The sequence below is a fragment of the Nesoenas mayeri genome (assembly GCF_963082525.1).
Source record: "Nesoenas mayeri genome assembly, chromosome: 4".
Classification (NCBI taxonomy): Eukaryota; Metazoa; Chordata; class Aves; order Columbiformes; family Columbidae; genus Nesoenas; species Nesoenas mayeri.
In genome coordinates this window covers 71,482,907-71,506,718 of record NC_137540.1, presented here as the reverse complement: position 1 = coordinate 71,506,718, position 23,812 = coordinate 71,482,907, and the positions used below count along the sequence as shown (strand labels likewise).

General features: G+C 45.5%; 1 protein-coding gene across 2 annotated transcripts; it reads left to right on the top strand.

The window, feature by feature from the left end:
- Positions 1–114: 114 nt before the first annotated feature.
- IMMT (inner membrane mitochondrial protein) lies at positions 115–23,279 on the top strand. 2 transcript variants are annotated; one of them, XM_080343820.1, is made up of 14 exons: positions 115–240; positions 6,934–7,010; positions 7,434–7,623; positions 9,579–9,699; positions 10,300–10,380; positions 11,456–11,557; positions 13,617–13,753; positions 14,665–14,768; positions 16,225–16,360; positions 17,186–17,315; positions 19,958–20,181; positions 21,372–21,503; positions 21,864–21,993; positions 22,318–23,279. In XM_080343820.1, the coding sequence occupies exons 1-14, from the start codon at positions 196–198 to the stop codon at positions 22,923–22,925; spliced, it is 2,217 nt and encodes a 738-aa protein (XP_080199946.1). In that variant the 5' UTR covers positions 115–195; the 3' UTR covers positions 22,926–23,279. The 2 variants fall into 2 exon arrangements, with proteins under 2 accessions (XP_080199946.1, XP_080199947.1); XM_080343821.1 differs by having other exon boundaries at positions 136–240; positions 6,939–7,010.
- Positions 23,280–23,812: the final 533 nt, after the last annotated feature.

The following is a 23,812-nucleotide window of genomic DNA, read 5'->3' as shown; positions in this document are numbered from 1 at the left end:
CATTTGCATACGCCCCGCTCCCCGTCCTCTGATTGGACGCGCCGCTCGTCACTCTGCGTAACGGAAGCGCTGGCGGCCGCGCGCATGCGCGTTGTGCTTTACTCGCGCCGGGAGGGGGCGGAGACGGGCGGCGTTGGGAGTTACCGCGCACGGCGCCTTCCTGCAGCCCGCCCGCCCGGCCGCCGGTCCGAGGCCATGCTGCGGGCGTGTCACCGAGCGGGGCTCGCTGTGGCCGTGCAGGTGAGCAGGGCGGCGCGCAGCCCCGGGGGGAGACCCCGCGGGCCGTCCCCACTGTCTCCTGTTCTCCGGCTGGTGAGGCCGGGCCGGGCCGGGCCCGCTGGCGGGGCGAGCGGGGCCAGCGGGGGCGCGCAGGGGCTGCGGGGCGCGGCGCGTCCTCTACTCGCGGCTCCGGCTTTTCTGAATGACTCTGCACGCGCGGGCCGCGATTGGCTGCTGCGCTGTTGAGGGGCAGCCGCGAGCGCCAACGGGTCGCTCGGGCGGGCGGGGGCTGTCCGCCAGTGGGCCGCGTGTACTACGAGTCCCGGCGTGCAGCGCGCCAGCCCTGCGCGGAGCGGAGGGGCGCGTCGCCCGCAAGGCACGCCGGGGCTTGTAGTCCCTGCCGGGTCTCGCCGGGTGTGGCGGCCCCGGCGGGAGCGGGCGGGGCGCGCCGCGGTGCATGCTGGGGGCTGTAGTCTCCCCGTCGCCATTGCCGCACCGGGCCCGCTGCCGCTTCTCCCGCCCGTCCCGGCCTTGGGGCAGCGCCGGGGAGCGGCGGCCGCAGCCCCGAGGCGCGGCAGGGCCCGGCGGTGCCACACGGTCGGCCGGCTCCTCGGCGGCGGGGAGGGCGGGCCCGCTCACCGGCGGGAAGGACGTGACCTTGTCTTACCCGCCGCGGCCTCCCTCGGTCCCTCACCGCCCCGGTCCCTCACAGCCCTCCTCCGCTCTGCCCCCGCTGTGCCGTTCTTGACAAGGGGGCTCGGTGCCCAGGGTGACGAGCAGCGTCACCCACCAGGTGTGCGGGGCCTGTGGCACCCAGTGCCTGTCACAGGATCCTTCTGTCCTCACAGCCAGGCACATGAGGAGAGAATATACAAAAGACCTTTGCCCTTCCTCGGCAGCAGAGACGAGGGTGATGATACACTGCAGAGCCTGTGTAAAGCAGTCAGACAACTTTAAGAAGCTACAAGGGTTTACAGATGAGGGTGGCTCCTCTACTCAGGCCCTAGTTTGTAGATCAGGTCACAGAATCACAGAATGTCAGGGATTGGAAGGGACCTCAAAAGCTCATCCAGTGCAATCCCCCCATGGAGCAGGAACACCCAGATGAGGTTACACAGGAAGGTGTCCAGGTGGGTTTGAATGTCTGCAGAGAAGGAGACTCCACAACCCCCCTGGGCAGCCTGGGCCAGGCTCTGGCACCATCACTACAAAGAAGTTTCTTCTCAAATTTAAGTGGAACCTCCTGTTTATACCCACTGCCCCTTGTCCTATCATTGGTTGTCACCCAGAAGAGCCTGGCTCCATCCTCATGACACTCACCCTTTACATATTTATAAACATTAGTGAGGTCATGCCTCAGTCTCCTCCGAGCTAAAGAGACCCAGCTCCCTCAGCCTCTCCTCATGCTCTTCATCATCTTTGTTGCCATGCACTGGACTCTCTCGCAGTTCCCTGTCCTTCTGGAACGGAAGGGCCCAACTGAGGTGTCTGCTTAACAGTAACAACATCTGATTCCATCACCACCAACCTTTTCCACCACAGCAGCTGGTCTTTGCTGCTTAATAAGGCTGGAGGATTCTCCAAGCCAAGTCATCTGATGCCCATGGAAATAGGGCTCTGGGTTTACAGGAAGGTTGGAGCTGAGAAGACAAACCGCAGGCGTTCATAGATGTTTATCACTCCAGGCTCTGTGCGTGTATTCAGTCTTGAAAAGAACGTGGGTGGAATGGCTGCGCAGTGCTGGAAGAGCCACTTAGTGCTTTGCAGCTCGGAAATGTGTCTGCGGTCTATAAACATGTGGTGCAAGAACTGTCCAAACACAGAGGTGCCACAGCACTCAAGGTTGTTTTCTGTACCTTTCCTGGTTGTTTTCTTCCTTAAAAAAATAACTTATTTTTTAATTTTTCTTCATTTCTTAATGAGACCAAGTACAACAGAGCTGTAATTTGGACAGCAAAGTGTGTTTGTAGTGAAACAGTTTTTTCTGCATTTTGCTTCTTTTTATTCACATTACAGGGAAGCTTTGTCTTGTACTGTGGTGTATATATATGTGAAAACAGTTGCTGGTCCCATGGACTTTCAGCAACTAAAACTTGAATGCTGCCAGGCCTGTAAGGGACACCAAGGTGGTGACACCAGGATGTCCCATCTGGCCATGCTGCCTTGGGAAAGTGTCCTTGCTGCTCAGGGAACACGTTCAACAGACCCGTTCCTGCCGGAGCAGCCGTGTTGGTTTATTCTCTGCTGCGGCTGCGGTGACACCCAGGCAGCCACAATGACGTGATTTTCACATCTTATTATCCATCTTCTGTTTTCTTCTCTTTACTACACTGTCTGCACTTTAGTCCTTCTTTTTTGACACGAGACTCCGTGTGTCTCATGTCTTGTTTAGGAGTTTCTCTTGCCCTGCTCCGTTTGCTAAAGACCTGACCGTGACATTATCAAAGAGTGAGTGACAGCACCTCACTGTTGCCTTGCTATTCAGCTAGTAAAATCTGATTGTTTTGCTTTGATAGACCCAAAAAATATATGTGTGTGTTTGTTTTTTTAATATTAGGAGTGGCAAGATTCAACAGTTTGTTTTTTAAGAATGGAAATAAACCCTTTTAACCTATATGATGTACAGAAGCTGGCAGTGAGACAAGTCTGCTTCTATTTTTTTTGATGTTAAGATGCTCCTTTACAGGTTGAAAAGAATCCGGTTGTCTCAGCAGAGCTGGAGCTGGTCAGGCCCATGAAGTGACAGGTCCATGATGGTACTGGGTTGTGTGAGTGGGCTGAGAGAGCCAGAGCGTGGCCGGGTTTGGGGACAGCAAAGGAACTGCTGCTCCCCAAAGCTGGAGCAGCATGAAGATCTAAGTGTGGAAAATCCCAGCAGAGGAGACTGGGAGAAGCCTGGAGAAGTGTTAACCTTCCGTCTTACTGTGAACTCTGCGCGTGGGGGATCAGCGAGTTTATTAATGAGTAAAATGAAGTTGTGCCTGTGGGAAAAGTGGGTCTTCGTCACAGCGATTTCATGAGTGTTTTCAGCTACATGTGCAGCACTGCAGAAAAACACCTTCCCTTATTTGGAGTATTTCTTTGAAAAGAAACAGGGCTTTTAATAAAAAGTTACAATATTTGGCAGAAGCCTTGAATTATGGCAAATTAGTGTTCTGTGCTCAGATATCCTCGTTACACCTAACCTCCATCATAATGAAGACGAGCTTCCCCTGACGCTTCTGCTTTGCTCTTTCTGTTTAAATACACACATCCCAACTTGCAGAAAGCCGGACATGTCTCGCAAGCTTCGTTCTGTGCAAATTCTGGGTCAAAATGCCTGGTGATAAGGAGAGGATGAGCTAGGGCAGTGTGAATGCCTAGGATGGCGTGTCCTGGGTCTGGTTGTTTGAAATCAGCCATGAATTATATGCCTGCAAGGCAGAGTTTATTTTTTTAATGATGTTCTGCCATGCTGTGTTCTACCTGAGCTCTTTGCCCGCTCTTATGGAGAACATCAAACACTGTGTTTGGGCTCTTAGTATTAACCAGAGCGAAGGCATGATGTGCCCTGCAAAGTGTATAATAGTAGATAATGAATGTAAAATAATAAGGATTTAAGAAGTTAGGTGAAACAAATAGCACATGGAACTGCGGGAGGAGGAGGTAGGAACAGCAACAGCTGCTCTGCCCTGACCACAGTGATCTGTGATGCTTTACCCCAAGGGTTTTCTCTGTGTTCTCCTCTGCAGGACAGCAAGTGGTTTATTTCTGCCTTTTACAGGGTATAGTGACATCTGTGTGATCTATTTCTTGTGAATCCTTTGAGGCATTATTGTAAATAACAGGGGTCTAAAACAATGATCAGCTCCTGGAAGTTATGCAAAGGGGAGATTAGAAACTACCTGTAGGTTTCCAAAGTTACAGTGATACAGCAAATACAAGCAAGATTATTATGACAGCCGAAAGAGAGCAACACTATTTTTAAGAAATCAGTGACTTTTTGAGGTAGTAGTGTATTTGGATGTGAAGGAGGAAAATCAGACTTGGGCTTCTGTGATTCATAAGACATTAATACCTAAAGATTTGTGGTTGTTGTTCCCCTGGCCAACAGTGAGAGTGTCTGTTTGTTGCAGCATCTTGAAGGAGCAAGTTGGTGGGGATTTGTTTTGGTTTTAGTTATTGCTGTCATTGCTGCGTGTGCACTAGTGAGAGTCTGACAGTGTAGACTGAGTGCCCATGTTTGGGTTACTCTCATCTTGATGAACAAAAACGAGGATTTGGCTAATCCTAGAGCAGCCCAGCTTGGATGGGACCTCGAAAGATCATAGAATCATAGAACAGTTTGGGTTGGAAGAGACCTTCAAAGCTCATCCAGTGCCACCCCTGCCATGAGCAGGGACATCTTCACCAGCTCAGGTTGCTCAGAGCCCCATCCAGCCTGGCCTGGGATGTCTCCAGGGATGGTTCATCCACCACCTCTCTGGACAACCTGGGCCAGTGTTTCACCACTCTCAGGGGCAAAAATTTCTTCCTGAATCTCCCCTCTTTTAGGTTAAAACCATCACCCCTTGCCCTTTCGCAACAGGCCCTGCTAAAAAGTCTGTCCTCATCTTTTTATTGGCCTATTTTAAGCACTAAAAGGCCACAATAAGATATCCCCGGGGCTTCTCTTCTCCAGCTGAACACCCCAACTCTCTCAGCCTGTCCCCCCAGCAGAGCTGTTCCAGCCTCAGATCATCTTGGTGACCTCCTGTGGACCCCCTGCAACAGATAATCTGATCCACAGAGCATCTAGACCAAACCCAAAAATCCCACAAAAAACCCGCTCCTGATGTACAAAGCACAAATGCTGAACAATAAGAAGTTTTCTTTCAGAACCCACCAGCTGCCTGTTTCCAAGTGCCAGAGCAGATGTGTTTACCGAAGGTGGGAAAACTCTTTGTGTACAGTGCTATTTGCCATCGGTTGGCGTGAGGAGGGTCTGTAGCCGATAAGAAAAGGAAAGTACCAGCCCAGGTACCGAGGTTACAGTTGTGGCAGCCACCAGCATCGCCTCGAAGGCAAGTCCAGCCTGAGCACGGGCGAGTCGGTTGCTGTAAGCTCCCTCTTGCCGTGGCATGGGGTGGAACAACCTCCATAAACCCAGATGAGGGCCTTGGAGGCGAGGGCTTATTTCCAGGGGAGCGTTAGGCAAAATAACATACACTCGGAGTGTTGAAAGGGACTGAAATTGAGCTGATCTCAACACAAAGTAACTTTATTTTTTTCCTCCCTCATTTTATTGGGTTGAGCTGTACGCATAATGCTCAAATATTTTGCTCATCCTGTGCTTCATGGTATAATAGTGTCCTGTCAAGGCACAGAAGTGTGTCCAGCAGTCAATTATGAAATTATTTAAGAGGCTTTTATTAGTGAAGTTCCCCTTGAAAAGGCCAGTGAAGCCTCAGCGTATGCTTCTGGGGCAATCAAGTCTAATAGTCAAAAACATCACAGAATATACATCCCAGGCCAGGCTGGACAGGGCTCTGAGCAACCTGAGCTGGTGAAGATGTCCCTGCTCATGGCAGGGGTGGCACTGGATGAGCTTTGAAGATCCCTTCCAACCCAAACTATTTGATGATTCTGTATTTGTTATTTTGTCTCTTGTTCTGTCCATCATGAACCAGAAAATCAACCACGGAGCACAGTGAGAGCTCGCGAAGGTCTCGGGGGTAAGAAGAGCACGTTTCCTGTTGCTGCACACGTGCTCCTGTTACTAATTTAATATTTTGGCTGCTGTTCTGGAAAGAATAAGAATTCGGTGTTCCTGCCTTTCCTCTTTACACTGTTGGACAAAGATGGGACCTAAACCACAGGATTTGTGCTTGTTACTTATTGCCATATGCCAAAGGAAATAGAAAACTTGTCTTTTGGGGATTATGCTGTGGTGAAGCATCTTCCAATTTTCTTTTTTCTTCTTTACAGAAAAAATAGTAGTTGCCGAAAATATCTCAGCTCTGGGAAAAGATCCTTTTGTGCCTTGCACTCTGATTTCTCATGTGTCCTGTATTCCTCTGTTAGCAATTTATGTGTGGGAGAAAATAATACCTGAGAGGGACAGAGTTTTGGATTCTGTGGGCTGGAGTTGCTCAACCTGTCTTTCTTGTAAATCTTAATTTTCAGCTAAAATACAAAGGTGATAAAAATCTTGGGTAATGTGGTTTTTGTTAAGTAGGATATAATGAAACATCACTCTTCATGTAGTAATTTAATTTATATTATAATCCTATGTCTCTTGGGCTGGAAGCTCAAGGAGAACTGCTTGTATGTTGTCAGAAATGAGAAGTTTTAAGTGTTTAAACAGCTGTTGTTGTCTTTTACGCTGCTCTAGCGCATGAGATTGTTGAAGAGGCTCTGAACTAACCCAGTTATCCTGCCCGGCTGGGAGATAGGGACCAGAAATAGGCAAAATAAATGCAGAAATAAGCTGGTTTGGGTTGTTTTTTTTTTTTAAATAATTTTTCAAAATGCTTAATTAATTAGTTCTTAAAATGTCCTTAACCTGCAAGCTGCATGTGAGAAAACTCTTTGTTTAGGAAAAACAGAGTCCAGCGCTGCAGCGTTAGTGCTGGGTGCTTCTTTTTGTTGAGTGTGCAAGACGTGGCAATGGAGCAAACCCATCCAGTGCTGCTGGGATGAAGAGATGTTTCCATGTGCTCACTGCTTAACTCTCGCCTTCTCCTCCCCTTGCAGAACAGCCGGTGTGGGAGAGCGTCACTCCGTCCCTTACGACTGTGCCGGGGATATGCCACCCCCTCGGGAGAGCCTGGGTACGTAGGAGCTGTTGGAGGGTGGAATTGGTTCTTCTGTTGGTTGAGCGAGAGGGGAATCTGCTCCTTGGTTCCACATGAGAGCGAATCAGTAATGGTGGGATTGTTTTTGTTGTTGAATAACTCTTATTCTCATGGGTTTGTGTGTTCCATGCTTTATTCAGTCAGATTTAAATGAAGCTAAGCAAGATGGTCAGTATTTAGAAGGAAGGTTGTGTGTTGCCATTTTATTTTTGGGTCACTCATGAACCAGTACGGCACCAGAGCTTCACTGGTGCTAAAAGTGATTTAAAGTGGGTGCTGGGTTTGTTGGGAAGCTTCTGGAACACAGTGGTTCTCCCCAGCTGTATAACGCCTCACAAACCCTTAGATGTTTGTCATATAATACGATTTATATAATTTTCACTCTTCTTTCCTCCTTAGCATTTCTGTAGGCAAAATCATCGGTGCAAGTGTCCTGTTTGTGGGGGGAGGAGTAGGTGGAACCGTCCTGTATGCCAGCTATGATCCGCAATTCCGGGAGAGCGTGGAGAAGGCCGTGCCCTACTCGGATAAACTCTTTGAGATGGCACTTGGTCCCGCACCTTATAGCGCACCGATGCCAAAGAAACCAGTAAGTTCCCTTCCCTTCCCTTCCCTTCCCTTCCCTTCCCTTCCCTTCCCTTCCCTTCCCTTCCCTTCCCTTCCCTTCCCTTCCCTTCCCTTCCCTTCCCTTCCCTTCCCTTCCCTTCCCTTCCCTTCCCTTCCCTTCCCTTCCCTTCCCTTCCCTTCCCTTCCCTTCCCTTCCCTTCCCTTCCCTTCCCTTCCCTTCCCTTCCCTTCCCTTCCCCTTTTCTTAAGAGAGCATCTGCTCTTAGTTTCCAAATTTTGATTAACTTCGCTGTGTGCTAAAAATTCAAGAATTTTAAAGAATTCTTAAATTAAGAATGTTTAAGAATCATGAACGGAGGTACTACTTGGTGCTGCGTAACAGTGTTCATTTACATTTCCCATTATCATCTTGTGATTGTGGTCTGTGGGTTGTAAAACTTATTTACAGTAAAATCATCTACTAGGATCCTAACTAAATAGCTGCTCTGCTTATAGTCGGAAATAAACTGGGGAGAGAGGTGACATGGTAGAATTTAACTATTTCACCAGAGCGTAATTAGTGATGTAGCAGGATTAGAAAACGGTTAATCTAAGATGAAGCTGTTTTGAAGAGGAACAAGAATGTTTTTGAATGAATGAAGATTTGAATGCATAATCCTCAGACACTGAAATCTTAACGGCACAACCCTGCAGAAGGGAAAACCCGATACAGCCTTCAGCACAGCTCTGGAAATGGAATCTGGAAGGTTCTCTCTTCCTGCATCTGAAAGCAAACGCTTCCCAGTTATCCAAGAATGCTGAAAAGCTGCTATGGCCGTGGTTGTCCTGAGCTTTCAGGAGCCATTTGACCTTCAAGAAACCCAAAATATTTTTATTTGGAGTTTAAGCAAGCTGTTCTTAATGAATGGGAGAATGTCAGTTAACCAAAACTGTCTCTCTTCTGGTTTTCGCTTCACTTGACTTGTGACCATCCAAGTTCTTACTGCATCACAGGCACTAGTGAATTTTGCAAAACAGACCAGTCAGACAGCAAAGTTAAATTATCTCCTGCCCAGTCATGGCTCTAACTCTTGTGCCTTTGCGTGATGGATATGAAAGGATTGATAACAGAAAACCTCACAATACTCTGAACTCGAGTAGGTGTTTGTCTGCCCCAAACACCAGCATCTGAATCCTTTCAAAGGGAAACCACGTAACTGATTCTTCCATGCCTGTCAACCCCTCACCATGCCTGTAGCATCTTCTGCACACTGATATCAGTAAAAAAATCATGTTGTTCTTTTTTTTAAAACCCATATCTTTATGCATTTACATGTCTTTAAAACAATTATATATTTTTTCAACTACAACTTGAAAAGCAGTTGCCTAGAAACTGAGTGGGAGGGGTGACTCCCCTAAGTGTTGCTGAACAAAAAATTACCATTGAGAGAGCCAGTTTTTGGAGCAGTTACCCAAAAAACTGAAGCTGGGTAGAGAAAACCGATGGCCTAACTTGGTTTGACAATAAATCCTCAAGAGGTTTGAAATAAAAAGTGTCAACTGAATGAATTTAAGATATCCCTGTATGGACTAAATAATGTCCAAGGGGAAATAATTGACATCTGCTTTCTGGAATTGTTTCAGACCTTTATGTACTTGTGGGTTTTATAGTTTCTATGTTATCTTTAAAAACACTCAGAAGTGTTTGGAATGTTTGAGGCATGAAATTATTTGCTTTTTATACATACCTTAATAAATATTTGTAGTGAAAATGCCACTACTATACCTTTGGTTTTGGAGAGGTGAAAATTGTAAAGATACCTTCTAAATTAAAAATCAAGGTAAGAGATTATGTGGCCTTGCTGCTGTTTTCATGTGTACCTTGAAGTTTAGATTTATGACACAGTCATCTGGTTGTGAAAATGTTCTTTCCTGTTACAATGGAATCAGTGAGACACAGGCTGTTTGGAACACTGATGCTATTTCTTATTTGTTGAAGATACAGCAAGGTCCACTGAAGATCTCATCTGTAGCAGAAGTAATGAAGGAGTCTAAACAGCCCGTTACCAAACCCCAGATGAGCAAAACAGAAGCTGTTCCTCCTTCAGAGGAAAAAGAAGGTAACTTTACAGAATGTCATGCAGAGAGGAGTAAAAGGCTTAGTGACCTCTGACATCGTACATCCTAGGGTAGATTAAAATAGTCTGTGGAGTGGTTGAGGATGAGTGTTATAATTTCTTTGAATTAATGTCATTTTATTTTCAGTCTTGAGAAAATTTGTCTAAAATAGCTTTAGCTATTTTTTTTGGCTATTATTTTGGGAAACGTATTTACCTTCTAGAATATTTGACATCTGACCCAAACAATGATTACCCTGCGCAATTGAGATATGAGACTCAGCAGGAAGAGCACTTTAGGTACTGCACTCTGAAGCCATTTACCTCTTCTTTGTGCAAGCGCAAGAAGCTTAATTTTGGATAATTAGTGGCCTACTGTAAAGCCAGATCAAATGGAACTGGTTTAGAGAGGAGTGGTTGTGACATCTTTTTACATTTATCTCTCATAGCTGTGTGTGTATGTGTTTGTCCAGGAAACTGTATTTTTCTGGAGATAATAATTTCCATGTCCAAAGAATATGTTTCTACAGAGGAAAATAATTAAGTTCTTACATTATAGCTCATATATACTAACTGGTTTTGTTCTATAACTGTACTTCCCAGCGGGCAAGGCTGCAGCACAGATCATCTCTGCAACAGGTGTAGCTGTGTCAGTGCCAGCGCCGGGGATACGGACTGGAGAAGGTGAAAAAGATCATATGAACACGATGAATTAAAACAGAATCCTGTAGCTTTGAGTGCAGAAATTCTTACTTCTGTGTTGGTATTTGTAAGTTTTTAAACGCGTAATTCTTTGTGCCTTTTGCAGAAGAAAACTTCCATTGTCTGTAAATAGGTTTTTAACATAGGAAGCAGCTGAGATTGATGCCAGGGGCAGGTGCAGGGTGAGCACAAGAGGAAAGCCTGACTTGGGGCTGGACTGGAACTTGCACAGTCCGCTTTGCCTCTGCTCTTTGCAGCTTTCTGGTTGCTGTTCTTAAAAACCTGTCTGCCCGGGGCCAAGTGAAGAAACTGCATTTATTGTTTAACTCAACAAGAAACACTTCTTTATGTTAGTTTCTTTCAGATGAGATTCTATTCATTTCTTTATGTATGCACACATTTCATAAAAAGAATGGCAGCAGTAAGTAAATACGTTATTCTGAGTTAGCATCCAGCTTTATTAAAAGGTAACCTGATGGGTTTTGTTGCAGCATGAGTGTGAGAGCTGAGAGATCTCAGTTCAGATGCAGACTTGCTGTTGGTCTTGAGAGAATTTCTGCGGTCAATAGTCACTCTTACAGGCGTTTTAAGCAGCCTTAGGGTATGGAATAGAGTATAATTGGGATTCACTGCAGCTCCCTCCCTAATCTTTCTTCACTTTTGGTATGCTTGGAAAGTCCAGCCAAAGAGAACCGCAAAAAAATAAGAACAGACATTCACTTAAAATTTTAACTTGGCTCCATAAGTGTTTTCCAGTTCTTGCTTTGCCTTTCACTTCTGAATTTTGTATATTTTTGTTATTACACAACATAAAGTCTACAGATGCGTGTGAGGTATCCATGCTACTGTTTTTAATTTTAAGAAGGTTTGAGACTGGTTGTTATGGGTATAAAAAAACTTGAGGCAGTTTCAGCATGGCTTCATACAGAAGTTAGGTCTTATAAAGTAATATCAACTATAAAAATCAGTTTTGAAAAGAGAGTTACTTCCCTACAAGTAATCTCTGTATTAATTTGGACTTTCTGCTACAACATTTTAACTCTTTTTTACTGAATAGGTAAAGAACACGAAGGTTCCCAGGCTATAAAAGAACGGTCACCAGAAGAAGTTGCAGCCCGGCTTGCCCAGCAAGACAAAGAGGAGCAGGAGAAGATATCGGGTAAGTCCAGATTGATGGTTTCCTATACATAGCAGAAGAATTGTTGGACTGTACTGGCTTTCGAGTTCTAAGTTGCTTACAGGTCTCTTTGTTGTTGTCCTTGTGTTGTGTTGGCACAATAACTGGCGTTGAAGCTTTTTCAACCCACTAAGAAATAACTGATAGTCAGAGAATGATGGAAAATTTGGGGTTGGAATGGATACCCAAGGTCTCTAGTCCACCCATTGCTTCTTATGATGGAGAACTCGATACATCCTATTAATTTCTCTTGGCACTTGGATCTGCTGCCTCTTGCCCTTGTTCTGGGCACCTCTGAGAAGCCTGAATCGGTCTCTAACACTCTTTGAGCTGTGGAAGGTGTTACCTGAACATCCCTTTGGCTTTTCTTCTTTAGGTCAGAACAAGCCCAGACCCCTCAGCCTCTCACCTCTGTCACGTGCTCCCATCCCCACAACCATCTTTGTGCTTCTCCAGCATTCACTCCCTGGTTTTTTTTTGATCTTTCTTACCTTGAGGCAGATGCCGTATTCCAGATGTCATCTTGTAGATGCTGATCAGAGGGAAACCGTTCCTTCACTTGATCTGTGGCAATGTGCTGTTGACTTGTGCTTGGGTTGCCATCTTCAGCGATCCCCAGCTCCTTGGCTGCAGAGATGCTGCCTCAACATGTTGGGTGGTGGTTTGGGGATGGTGTGTCAAGACAACTGTGAAGAGCTGCCTGTAGGTTCTGGGTTGGGAACTATGACAATTCCTTGCTTGGGTTCTAACTTGAGTCTGTTAATCCAGCTGCGTTACTGAGAGGTGGTCTGGCTTTTCCTGTGTCCCAAAACTCACATAATCCTTGTGTCTTGCCAAAAAAATGAGCTTTGCCTCCCCCCTCACTCTTCTCCTGAGTGACAAGTGATGGGACAAGAGGAAATGGCCTCAAGTTGGACCAGGTGAAGTTTAGATTGGACATGAGGAAACATTTAACAGAAAGGGTTGTGAGGCATTGGAACAGGCTGCCCATGGAAGTGGCTGAGTCACTATCCCTGAAGGAGTTTAAAAGACGTGTAGATAAGGTTCTTAGGGACATGGTTTAGTGCCAGAGTAAGGTTATGGTTGGACTCGATGATCCTGAGGGTCTCTTCTAACTGAAACGATTCTCTTTGTGCATGGCAAGGGCTGGTGGTGGAAGTGGCGCTGGTGCAGCGTGCTGCTTCTGATCTGACCTTTCCCACCGCTGTGCATTTCAAATGAGATCTTTGCAGATGTGTCAACCACACACAGACTTTCCTCTGAGCACCTTGGTCCTCAGCCAGAGCCCGAGCCCTCCTTGTTGCACAGGAGGGATGAGAAGGATGTACAAGCCTGAACTTAATGGGCTCAGAGCAGACTGGTTGTGCTCTGCTGCTGCTTCTGCCCCGAGCTTTGTGTGGTGTGGAAGACCAACGTGAACAGAAGCGAGAGGTTTGGCATTAGCCGTTTGCTTTGTACAACGACTTTTGTGCAAGTGAAGAAGTTGAAACGTTACACTGAAATATCCAGAGGAATGTTTCCTGGAAAGGTGGTAACTTAAAAATAAATGCCTGACTCCAGAAAAGCAGACATTGCTCACTCTGATTAACCATTCTGGTTTGGTTCCTGCTTGAATAATTAATAGCTCATTTGTGCTTCTGTACCAACAGGAGTAGGTGGTTGAGTCCACCACCTTCTAGGCTAGGATGGATAACTGCATTTGGAATTTATCTTTCTTGTGGTAAATAGGAAAATTTCCTTGTTTCCTCTTAATAACCATTGTAACAAATGAAGATGGAAAATACCTGTTGGTTTAACTGCGTCCCCCTGCAGAAATGCAGCAAAGGGCTTCACCGAGTCGCTTTACTGCTGTGAGCACAGACTCAACAGGAGCGTGCTGTGCTGACTTTTCTTCTTCTGTTGGCTGCAGCGTCGCTCCCACACCAACCAACTCTTCTGGGTCATATAAAATAACCTCAGGAGATGCGGAGGCTATAACGTGCCATTTTACTAACTCTAAGGCTCTTTCTAGTTTAATTCGGTTAATTCATTTTTTTCCCAGCCCTTGCAGCAACTCTAGAAGCAGCCCTGAGCACAGCAACTCGTGTGACCCTTCAGGCGATCACTGCCCAGGAATCTGCTGTGCAAGCCGTGAATGCACATTCGCAAATACTCAAGGAGGCCATGGACAATTCTGAGGTAAACTGGACAAATAGGGACTTTTAAAAAATTAGTGTGTTCAGCAATTCATTTCACAATTAAAGCTGGAAGCTTTTCTTGCGGTGGCTTTACTTTTATCACAACTCATCTTTCCACTTGTGAAATGTTGTGTAGTTGAATAACACAGTGGGTTTGCTTTTGAATTTTGTTCTTTTTTCCCCAACTCCTTTATTTCTCTTTTGCAGGAAGTTAATACATTGACAGTCTTCACATTGTATTTCAATTCCCAAGCCCATTTTTTACCTAGATCTAGTTAGGGTATCATACTGCCCACCCTATAATTTCTTTGCACCATTCCCTTTGGCAAAATCTTCTGGCTGGATTGTTCATGTTGTGTCTGGAAACGAGCAAGGCATGCACAAACAATACCAGCTTGTGCTTCTAGTGTGTTAATACTGGAGTTTGTGTGGAACCGCTGCTTCCTATCCAGTTCTGGAGCAGAGAATATAATCTAGTGGTTAATCAAACGAACAGGGGCATATGGGCAACTAAACAAACACTTGGGATTTTAAGCTTAAGTAATAAGCTTATTTAAAATTAAGCAACTTTAAAGTATTACGGTACTTTAAAATTGCTTGTAAGCTTAATACTTAGAGTGTTACTTAAATACATGTAGAGATTTCCTTCCAAATTTTGTGGCACCATACAGTGATCCTCAAGCTCTTCTGCGTGGACAAATGGCTGTTGCCATTAAGATTAAGAACCAAACAAAACCAAAATATTGGAAGAGTAAAATAATTCATAAAGCTTCCAGCTGTGCTGTTGGTAAAACACAAAAATGTTGCTCAGTTTGAGTGAAGTGAATGTAGCAACTTCTTAGTCTTTACAGGCTTTGTTTTATTTGTATTTCTTGATTGTGATGACCCTAATTAGGCACCTGTGTTTCTTAGGCTGCTGGGGAGAAGAAGTCATCCCAGTGGCGCACGGTGGAGGAGGCGCTGAAGGATCGGAGGAGAGCGGTGGATGAAGCCGCCGATGCCCTTCTGAAAGCCAAGTGAGCTGCTTGTTTTGGGGGTTTATTGGATTAATATCGCCCACGCGAGGGCTGGCAGACACACAGGAGTTTCTAGAACGCATGCAGTCGCCTGTGTTCACATGAAACTGAAGTGTTTGTGCCACATCAAAAGAAGTCACGTATACTAATGGATGTGTACATCTTAGGTGCCTTAGGTGCTGTACCAAAGAGTATGAAACAATCCTGTTTTTAAGAACTTGTTTATCTCTGTAGAATTTATATATAGCGTTGGTAAGTTTAAGCAAGAGTTAAAAAGAATCCATTTTTAGTATTATTTTTGGATAATATTGTCAATATTAAACCTATTGTAAGGACACTATGACTACAGTCTCTGTGTATTAAGTCGGTAACATCAGCAACTTCTTTGACTTGTAATGAAAAACCTTGCAGCATCGTTTGGCAGTTCTGTCAGCAGAGTTGCTTTTAAGGATGGATTCTTACTAAGCACATCTAAGAAATACCTGAATTCTGAAAAGGAGCACTTCTCATGGCCCAGGGTTCCGCAGGAACCGCGTGGATGTGCATCGAGTCTGCTGTGCAGGCTCATTGCATAGGGGTTAGAGCAGCAACAATAAGATGACAGACAAATATCTCCGAGATGCCCTTGTTAATGAGGGTAGAAGTAAATTTGGAAACCTTTGATGCTGCTGAGGCTGAGGGGGCAGCAGCCTCCTCGAAATTGCATGGTTGCCATTTAAGTTATAAACTTCTATTACCTATGAAGTTGCTGTGCTGACTGAAAATGGTTCGGAGGTGTAACTGAGGTTTCAAAGAGTGAAACAAAGGTAATGCAAACCCTAGATGTGCCAGCTTTCATTCTCTACTGCTCTATTGGATGCCTTTGCCCTTATTTATTTTAAAACTTGCTCCTTATTCCAATGAGGTCATTAGAAACCTCCATTGGTTTGAACGGATTTGGAAAACAAATGCTTGTTCGCTTTTTCTTTGATTTCCAATTATGCTCGGGGAGATCAGTTCTTTCTCAATTACAAAGAAATTATAAATCTATCTTTACAGAGCTCTGTAAATTTTCTCCCATCCTCACTTATCTGCATCAGTCACCATGTCCAAAACTCTCTGCAAGTGTAAACCACCTATATTAAGAATGTTTCCTGGATACTCTGTTGCGTGATGGAAATTCTGCCTTCTGACACTAACTTAGTTTACTAATACTAACTCCTTTCTTTCATCTTCCCCTTCCAGATAAGCCTTGAGTACTAATTGTACTGTAAATAATTCTCATTTTACATGGAATAGACACCCTGACATCTTTAGATTTCAAGCACCTTAGCCATAGAACTGGAAGATGGGAAGCACCTGTAGAGTTATCCAGTAGTTCTTCCTATAAATGCAGATGGCATAAAGTAAATATTTATTTGGGGTAATGTCGTAAGACCTATTGTGAGTTATAATCAGCAGCTTCTTCTCTTTTCAGAGAAGAGTTAGAGAAGATGAAAGGCGTAATCGAGAATGCCAAGAAGTCTCAGATCACGGGAGCCAAATCTCACATTGTCACTGCAGAAGAAAATCTTCATCATTTGATAGTTGACTTGGACAATGTCGTGAAAAAGGTGACACTTCCACGGAGTATTTGTATAGTATTTGTACAAATAGTTGCCCTTAGAGTAAGGAGAACCCAGCAGCCTGCGCAGACCTCCTGTTTCTAAGCTCTTTGTGGCAGGTTAAGTATTTTTAAAGTGTAAATTCCGTGCCTTTTTAGTTAGACTCAGTCTTTGAGCTGATTATGCTGCCAGTAATCAGACATGCCAAGATCTTTGTGAGAACTTGAACTCTGTCCTGAAAGAGTCTCTGGGCAGCCTGATTGGCGTCTGTCCTTCCTTTGCACCACGGCTAACGCCAAGAGGAGTTTAGCATGAGGTTAGGGAGGAGCAGGAGCAATGTGTACTGGTGGCTCGCTGCATAAATCACTTTACAGCTCAGAAAACGGGGGAAGAACTGTAAAGATGAAATTTATCTCCCTTGGCAGGACAGCTGATAATTCACCAGGAGCGTTTTGAGTGAATTTAGCCTAATAATGAGAACATCAGAACTTACTGAGAGGAGGGGCAGCTGCCACAAGATGAGTTATTAGGCCTATGTGACAGCTGCAAGCAGAGAAAAAGAGCTAGAGATCTTCAAAGATATTAACTGAATTTAAGATACTCTTTTGGTCCTATCTAGGCTACAGACTATCTATTACAGTCTGTGGATGAGGCAAAATGGATTAGTGGTAGTTCCAGCAAATAATTATTCTATACGAGAGGTTTGATATCACAGGGTGGGGTTTTTTCTCCCCCAAGCGAGTTTGATTTTGTTGGTCCGGGGGGTTACGTTATCTGCCGCTAACTCAGGGCCTGTCTTCAAAAATAAACCAGTGTCCTTTTGGTTTGTTACAGGTTCAGGCAGCGCAAACTGAGGCCAAGATCGTAGCTCAGTATCATGAGCTTGTGGCTACAGCTAGAGAAGAGTTTCAGCGAGAGCTCGACAGCATCACCCCCGACGTGCAGCCCGGCTGGAAGGGGCTCAGTAAGTCTCCAATTTCAGGGTCACTTGGTGCCTGTGACACATCACTCGCTTTGGTTCGTGGTGTTCCTGTAACCATAGCCACCGAATTGCACGTCCAGCATCCTGATTTATTGTTTGGTTGGTTTGAAGTGAAAATTAATTCCCATTGACAATAAGTAACCTAAAAGCACATGTTACGAAGAGGCTTAATTCTGGGAACTGCTTGTGCTGTATTGGGAGTTTCAGAAAATGTTGTTCAAGTATCATATGGTTGTTTAAACATCTCTTCCCTCCCCTGGTGTTCCCAGCAGCCAGCCAGGTCACTCCAGCTTTGGATCAAATCAAGTACTTGTCTGGTTGGCTCTCTGATTATAGGGATTATCATAAACCTTTATTACAGAGCGATAAAGAACTCCCTGAAATGACAGATACACTGAAAGAATTAATTGTTCATATCTTACCTACCCCAGTGTATGTTATTTCTAAACCAAATCAACACGGTAGCTTACCTCAAACAATACAGGATGCTGCACCAAAGCAGCGAATCGGCATCTTATGTTTTGTTCATGCAATTCTTTGCCTGAGATCTGAAATCTCATGAGCTGCTTTTCCGTGGGCACGATAAAGGGATCTTGGGTTTTGTGCCACTGTGCTTTCACGGGAGGGACGGGAATCCCCCGGTAGCTTCCGCACACTCAGTTTCCTAGTGGTGTGATCTACTGAAGCACACGGGCCTGACCTGTTAGAGTCTGTGACTTTGGCTGCCTCTTGGGAATTTGTTTCTTAACCAACTGCTTCTGATTTAGAAGAATCTAGAAATGTCAGACTAAAATTTCCTGTGTCCTGTTGCACTTTTCTACCTCAAGCTTGTATTCCTTGCTCTGGCTAAACTTCAACATCAACCCGTGGGCTTCCAGCGGTGATTTTAAGAGGTTGGGATGTTCTGCGCTACATCTTGCCTATAACATAAAGAGACACTTAAGTGTGACATTCTGTTCTTCCTAAATTCCTAAAAACTTGGGCTTATGTTTAAGGCACTGTAGATAACAAGCTCTTAGTTTTCTGTTTCTATTTTCTGTATTTCTATTTCTATAACAAGCTCTGAGTTTTCTATTTCACTTTTGCATGACTGACTTGCTGTAGTGAACGTGCATTAACTTTTCCAACCTCTTCTCTTTCTGTTGCAGAGGTAACTGACTTAGGTGAGTTCCTGTCACTTGTTCTGCTCTTGTGAATGTCATCTCTTCTCTGTTCTTTTTGATGTTCGTCTGGTACATCACTTTAAATTACCAGCAATATCAACAAAGGGGTGAAGTGTTGCATTCCTAAAACACTTTGGGATCCTTTCCAGTCGTTTTGCACGTCTAGCTTAAACCACAAACTACTTGTCTAGCAGCACTTCCCAGCTGAGTGTGATTGCTGGCTTGAGAAAGCCAGGTTTAAATTTTCTTTGTGAATTTAAGCTGGTCAATACCTGCTGCTGAGGTTCCAGTGAGAAACAGCAGCTTTGCCTGGTTCCAGTTATGCCGTGTGAAGACGTTTGTCCTCACGCAGACCCACAGTCCTGGCTCCAGAGCGGTGCTGGAAGCGCCAGCTCCTGCTGATGCCGCTGAAACCTCTGCTTGAAACCAAAACCAGATTAGTTTAATTTGAACTTGTCACGCCTCTCCAAATTTGACCTTCGTGATTGATTCTAGCAATATTGATTAACAATTTGATTCTGAGGTCGATTATTATTTATTTTTTCCCTTCTGATCAAAGAAACCTACTAAAGCTGGAGTGGAGTGAAACCCCACTCTGTTTGTAACAGTGTTAAGCTGAACAGCTGAGCTTAGTGGTGCTGGACACGTCCCGCTGCTCCGAGCCCTCCTGCCCAGCCCTTTCTCCAGCGCTCACCAGCAGGACGGCTGAAGGGCTGTGGAATTGCACTTGCTTTATTTAGACCCTGGTTTTCCGAGTTCGTCGGCAGCCAGAGCAAAACGAGCTGCAGCGTTTTACAGTCTGTGCCGTTCTCAGGTCACCAAGCGCTGCAGGCGTAGCGTGTGTCCTCCTCTCCCAGCACAACAAGAGCAAAAGCTCTCGGCAGACACAAATGTAGCTGTGACCCCTGCTGCTCTTGGGAGCAGCCAAACCCGCAAGGTACAAATTGGCCTAAGAAATGTGATTGTTGCTCTGGAGGACTGTTGGAGAGAGAAGGTAATTCTGGCTGTGTCTCACGGTGACTTCGGTGTTCTCAGGATCAGGTTTCCGTGAGCGAGTACCCAGCAGGAGGTATCGGTCAGCCCCGGGGTTTTATGTGTCCTGCTGCTCTGTCTGCTGTCACAGGGGAAAATATGTAGAGGTGTAAAGAAAAAGATGGACCAAGTTGTCGGAAGGCTCCTCTAATTGAGCGTGATGTGGATACAGGAGTGTAAATAAGAGCTGTGAATCGCTTCAGAGACACTAAGATAATTTCTCTTACAGCGATAGAAAGCACTTGCTTGTTGGTGTGGCTCAGAAAGCGATACTGGGTGAGCGTTAGCACAGCTCCAGAGCTTGACGTGCTGAGAAACTGTCCATAAAACACGCTTGTTGGTCAAGCACGAGGAGCCTTGGGGTGCTCGAGTGGAGCAGCACGGCGGCATTTCCCTGCAGCCCTCCCTAACGCCCCATGTTTTCTGTAGCCGACCAGTTATCGACGGACGACTTAAATTCCCTCATCGCACACGCCCATCGTCGCATCGACCAGTTGAACAAGGAGCTGGCGGAGCAGCGAGTGAGGGAACAGCAGCACATCGAGACGGCCCTGGAGAAGCAGAAGCTTGAAGATAAAAAGGCATTTGAGGCGGCCGTGGCCAAAGCACTGGAGCATCACAGAAGTGAGATTGAAACAGAACAGGAGAGGAAGGTAAAGTGGTGGTAACAGACCTGCTTGAGTCTCTGGCTCAAGAAGGAGGCAGGAGAGTTAGAGAAAAGTACACAGGGGAGCAACTGGGATGTTGGGAGCGATGGGAGAGTTCAGATGGGGTGACCCCCAGGCTAACGGTGGGAAGGAGATGTTGGGCAAAGAAACTTCTGCAAAGGTAGAATGGTAATATCATCCAGCTAAAGAGGAATGACTTTTTGATGGTGCCTGTCTGCTGGGATTCCTGGGTCAGAGGAAATGTTTGACCTGACCCAGTGTGGCCACCTAAAGGTTATGCAGCCCCTCCACGAGGTATCTCTGTGTTGTTCCCCTTTGCGAGGGGTTTGGGATTTATTTCTTTCAAAAGGACCAGGAAAACTCGGGCTTTTAATGCTGTGTTGGACGTGAAGCCAAATATAACTTACAAATGGTGGAATTTGGGCACTGGAGGTTTTATCTTTTGAGATACCGTATTGCAGGCAGACACTCGTGCCAAATAGTGCTGCCTTTTTCACATACGTACCTCTGAAAATGAGATTAAACACTGGCCGTTAGTTGAGAAAGTTGTATTGACATGAGGGAAACTAATTGTTTCACCTATAGCCTGTTAGTTCAAAGCATTCAGTAACAGGTCTTAATTTAGAGCTCTTTGAAAAAGTTGTCTGAACTGTCATCTGTGCATTTAGTGAAAGGTCAGAAATGACACAATCCTCTAAAAAAGCTCATAAAACCAAAAAGCTGTTCAACTGCTCTTAACTAAACCTGCGCTGTGCTCCCTTGTGCTAACCTGCGCTCTCCCAAGTGGCTGTTTGAGACAAGATCAGGTTAAAAAGGATATTACTGTTTTATTACTGTGTCCAACTCAGACAGTATCACAGCATATAGGAAAAGGTGAAGTACATTTTGTTTGGAAGTTGGTTTATAAACACTAGAGTGATTAGTTTGTCATATCACTGTATCTTTTCTATAGTATTTTGATACGAAGTGCCCAGTGAATGTAACCACAAGTTTGTGGTGCTGGGGGTTGTGAAGCTGCTTTTTTCAAGGCTTTAGGAACAGGCTCAGTTGTAACAGTTTTTTAAAATGAAACATGGGCTCTTTGATGAAAAGTGCCGGTTGATGGATGACAGAATCACAGTGTGTGACAAACAGTTGGACGATAGAGGTGTAGTAACAACCGCTGGTGTGTGTAGGTGGAAGAAGTGCGAGAGGTGATGGAGGGGGAAATGCGGACCCAGCTGCGGCGCCAGGCTGCTGCCCACACCGACCACCTGAGGGACGTCCTGAAGATCCAGGAGCAGGAACTGAAGGTGGAATTTGAGCAGGTACATGAGAAACACCCCCAGGGGAATTTGGGGGATGTTTAAACCCTTGCAAAGCAAGAGGCGAGTCCTGTACCATCTAACAGAAGGCTGAAATGGGGGCTGCTCCTCTTTGAGAGATGAAATATAATACCTGAACATTGTAGGTTTTATTCAGACTTCTCTTAAAAGCTTTTGCTATAGGCAAGGAATTTTTGACAGTTCTAAGTGCCGTAACAGTGAAATTCACCCTAATAAGGCTTAATACCGGTATATTGTATTTAGTATCTGCAATAACAAGATTTACAGACACACGTATTAAAAATAAGGTAAATAGAATTAAACAGCCATTTCCGGTCTGATGTATGTATCTTGTTTTTTCAGAACTTATCGGAGAAGCTCAGCGAACAAGAAATGCAGTTCAGACGCCTTACTCAGGAACAGCTCGACAACTTCACGCTGGATATAAACACCGCGTACGCCCGGCTGAAAGGAATCGAGCAGGCAGTGGAGAGTGAGCCCTGAAATCCCTTTTCTTTAAGGACTGAAGTCACTATTCCCCAGAGGCCGCTTGCCCAGACCTGGGTGCCTAAACCCAAGCTTAGGCACATAGGGCTCAGGCACATGGGCCTGGGTTTGCCAGCAAATCCCAGCTGCACGACTCCAAAGCTTTTCTCTTGATCTGCTCCTAAATTGTAGAGCAGATTTACTTTGAGGTCAAGTGCTGAGGGGGTGGCTGCTTTTGAAAGCAGTTTTGACGAGGGGAGGCTTTTGCTGCTTCTGGTCTAAACTCCATGCGCCCCCAGCTGAGACTCTTCTTCTCGCCTTGTTTTTGCAGGTCACGCAGTAGCAGAAGAGGAAGCCAGAAAGGCCCATCAGCTCTGGCTTTCTGTAGAAGCGCTTAAATATTGCATGAAAACAGCCTCTGGGGATAGTCCGACGGAGCCGCTGGAGAGCGCGGTGAAGGCCATCAAAGCCAGCTGCTCCGACAACGCCTTCACAGAAGCCTTAACAGCAGCCCTGCCACCGGAGTCCCTGACACGGGGAGTGTACAGCGAGGAGGCGCTCAGAGCGCGGTTCTACACAGTCCAAAAACTGGCCAAAAGAGTGGCTATGATCGATGAAACCAGAAACAGCTTGTACCAATATTTCCTGTCCTACCTGCAGTCGCTGCTTGTGTTTCACCCTCAACAGCTGAAGCCACCGGCCGAGCTCAGCGCCGACGACCTCGATACGTTTAAATTACTGTCTTACGCGTCCTATTGCATCGAACACGGAGATCTGGAGCTGGCGGCTAAATTTGTCAACCAGTTAAGAGGAGAGTCGAGGCGAGTGGCGCACGACTGGCTGACCGAAGCGAGAATGACCCTGGAAACAAAACAAATTGTGGATATCCTGACAGCGTACGCCAGCGCCGTGGGGTTGGGAACAACTCAGGTGCAGTGAGGTAGGGTTGCAGTTTCACAATCGTTTGTGCTGGAAAGAAAAACCCTCGGATCTCCCGAGGGTTGCAAAGCTCTTGGCAGGGGCGGGAAGCGTTACATCCAAGCACGGGTACCGTCTTGTTTCCTTGCACTGTATTTAACTTCACCACCTTGTTGTATTTGTGTTGGGTTTGAGTTATCAGGACAACCAACTTCAGGAAGCTTCTCTACAATTTGTGTAAAGGTTTTGTTTCCCCATCTTACCAAGCGGGCTTGTGATCCAACCAAAATAACGTTTGTAACCTACCATTAATCATTTGCCACTTTGTCAGCTGAATAAAACAAGACTTCAACGACTTTCTCCTGGTCTGTCTTGTTTAAAAAAATCAAACAGAGCTGGGCAGTAGAGGAACAGTGTTTCTCCAGGACCTGAGGAAGACAAAACTTCTGTTTTACTCCTTTGAAGGAGCAAGAATTCATTGATGTGATCAATGTGTCTATTTGTTAATTTGTACAGCTGTAAAAAAAGAAATCCAGGCATGAGTCCAAGTTTAAGTAGACGTAACTTAGCCTGTTCTAGTGGATTCCTACCTCAGCACGTTTCTTCTTTGGTTCACCCATAAGAACTCGCATAAAGACCAAGCTCCTTCCTCCTCCTACTGTTCCTGTCATTCTCACCACTAGTGAGGACAGATGATCAAACACACTAACTACCCACTTGCTGAACTGAGTAACTGGGGCTTTTTCTCCTCACCGAACTAGTTTTAAGTTGTCAGTACAATAAGGCAAAGAGCATCTCACTGCCGCTGAGCCCTTCATCCTTCATCTACCCCATAAACTGTACTACTCACCCAGTCCTGAACAGGCAGGTTTGCTCTCTGGAGCAAATATCGCCATCAACGAGCTTTA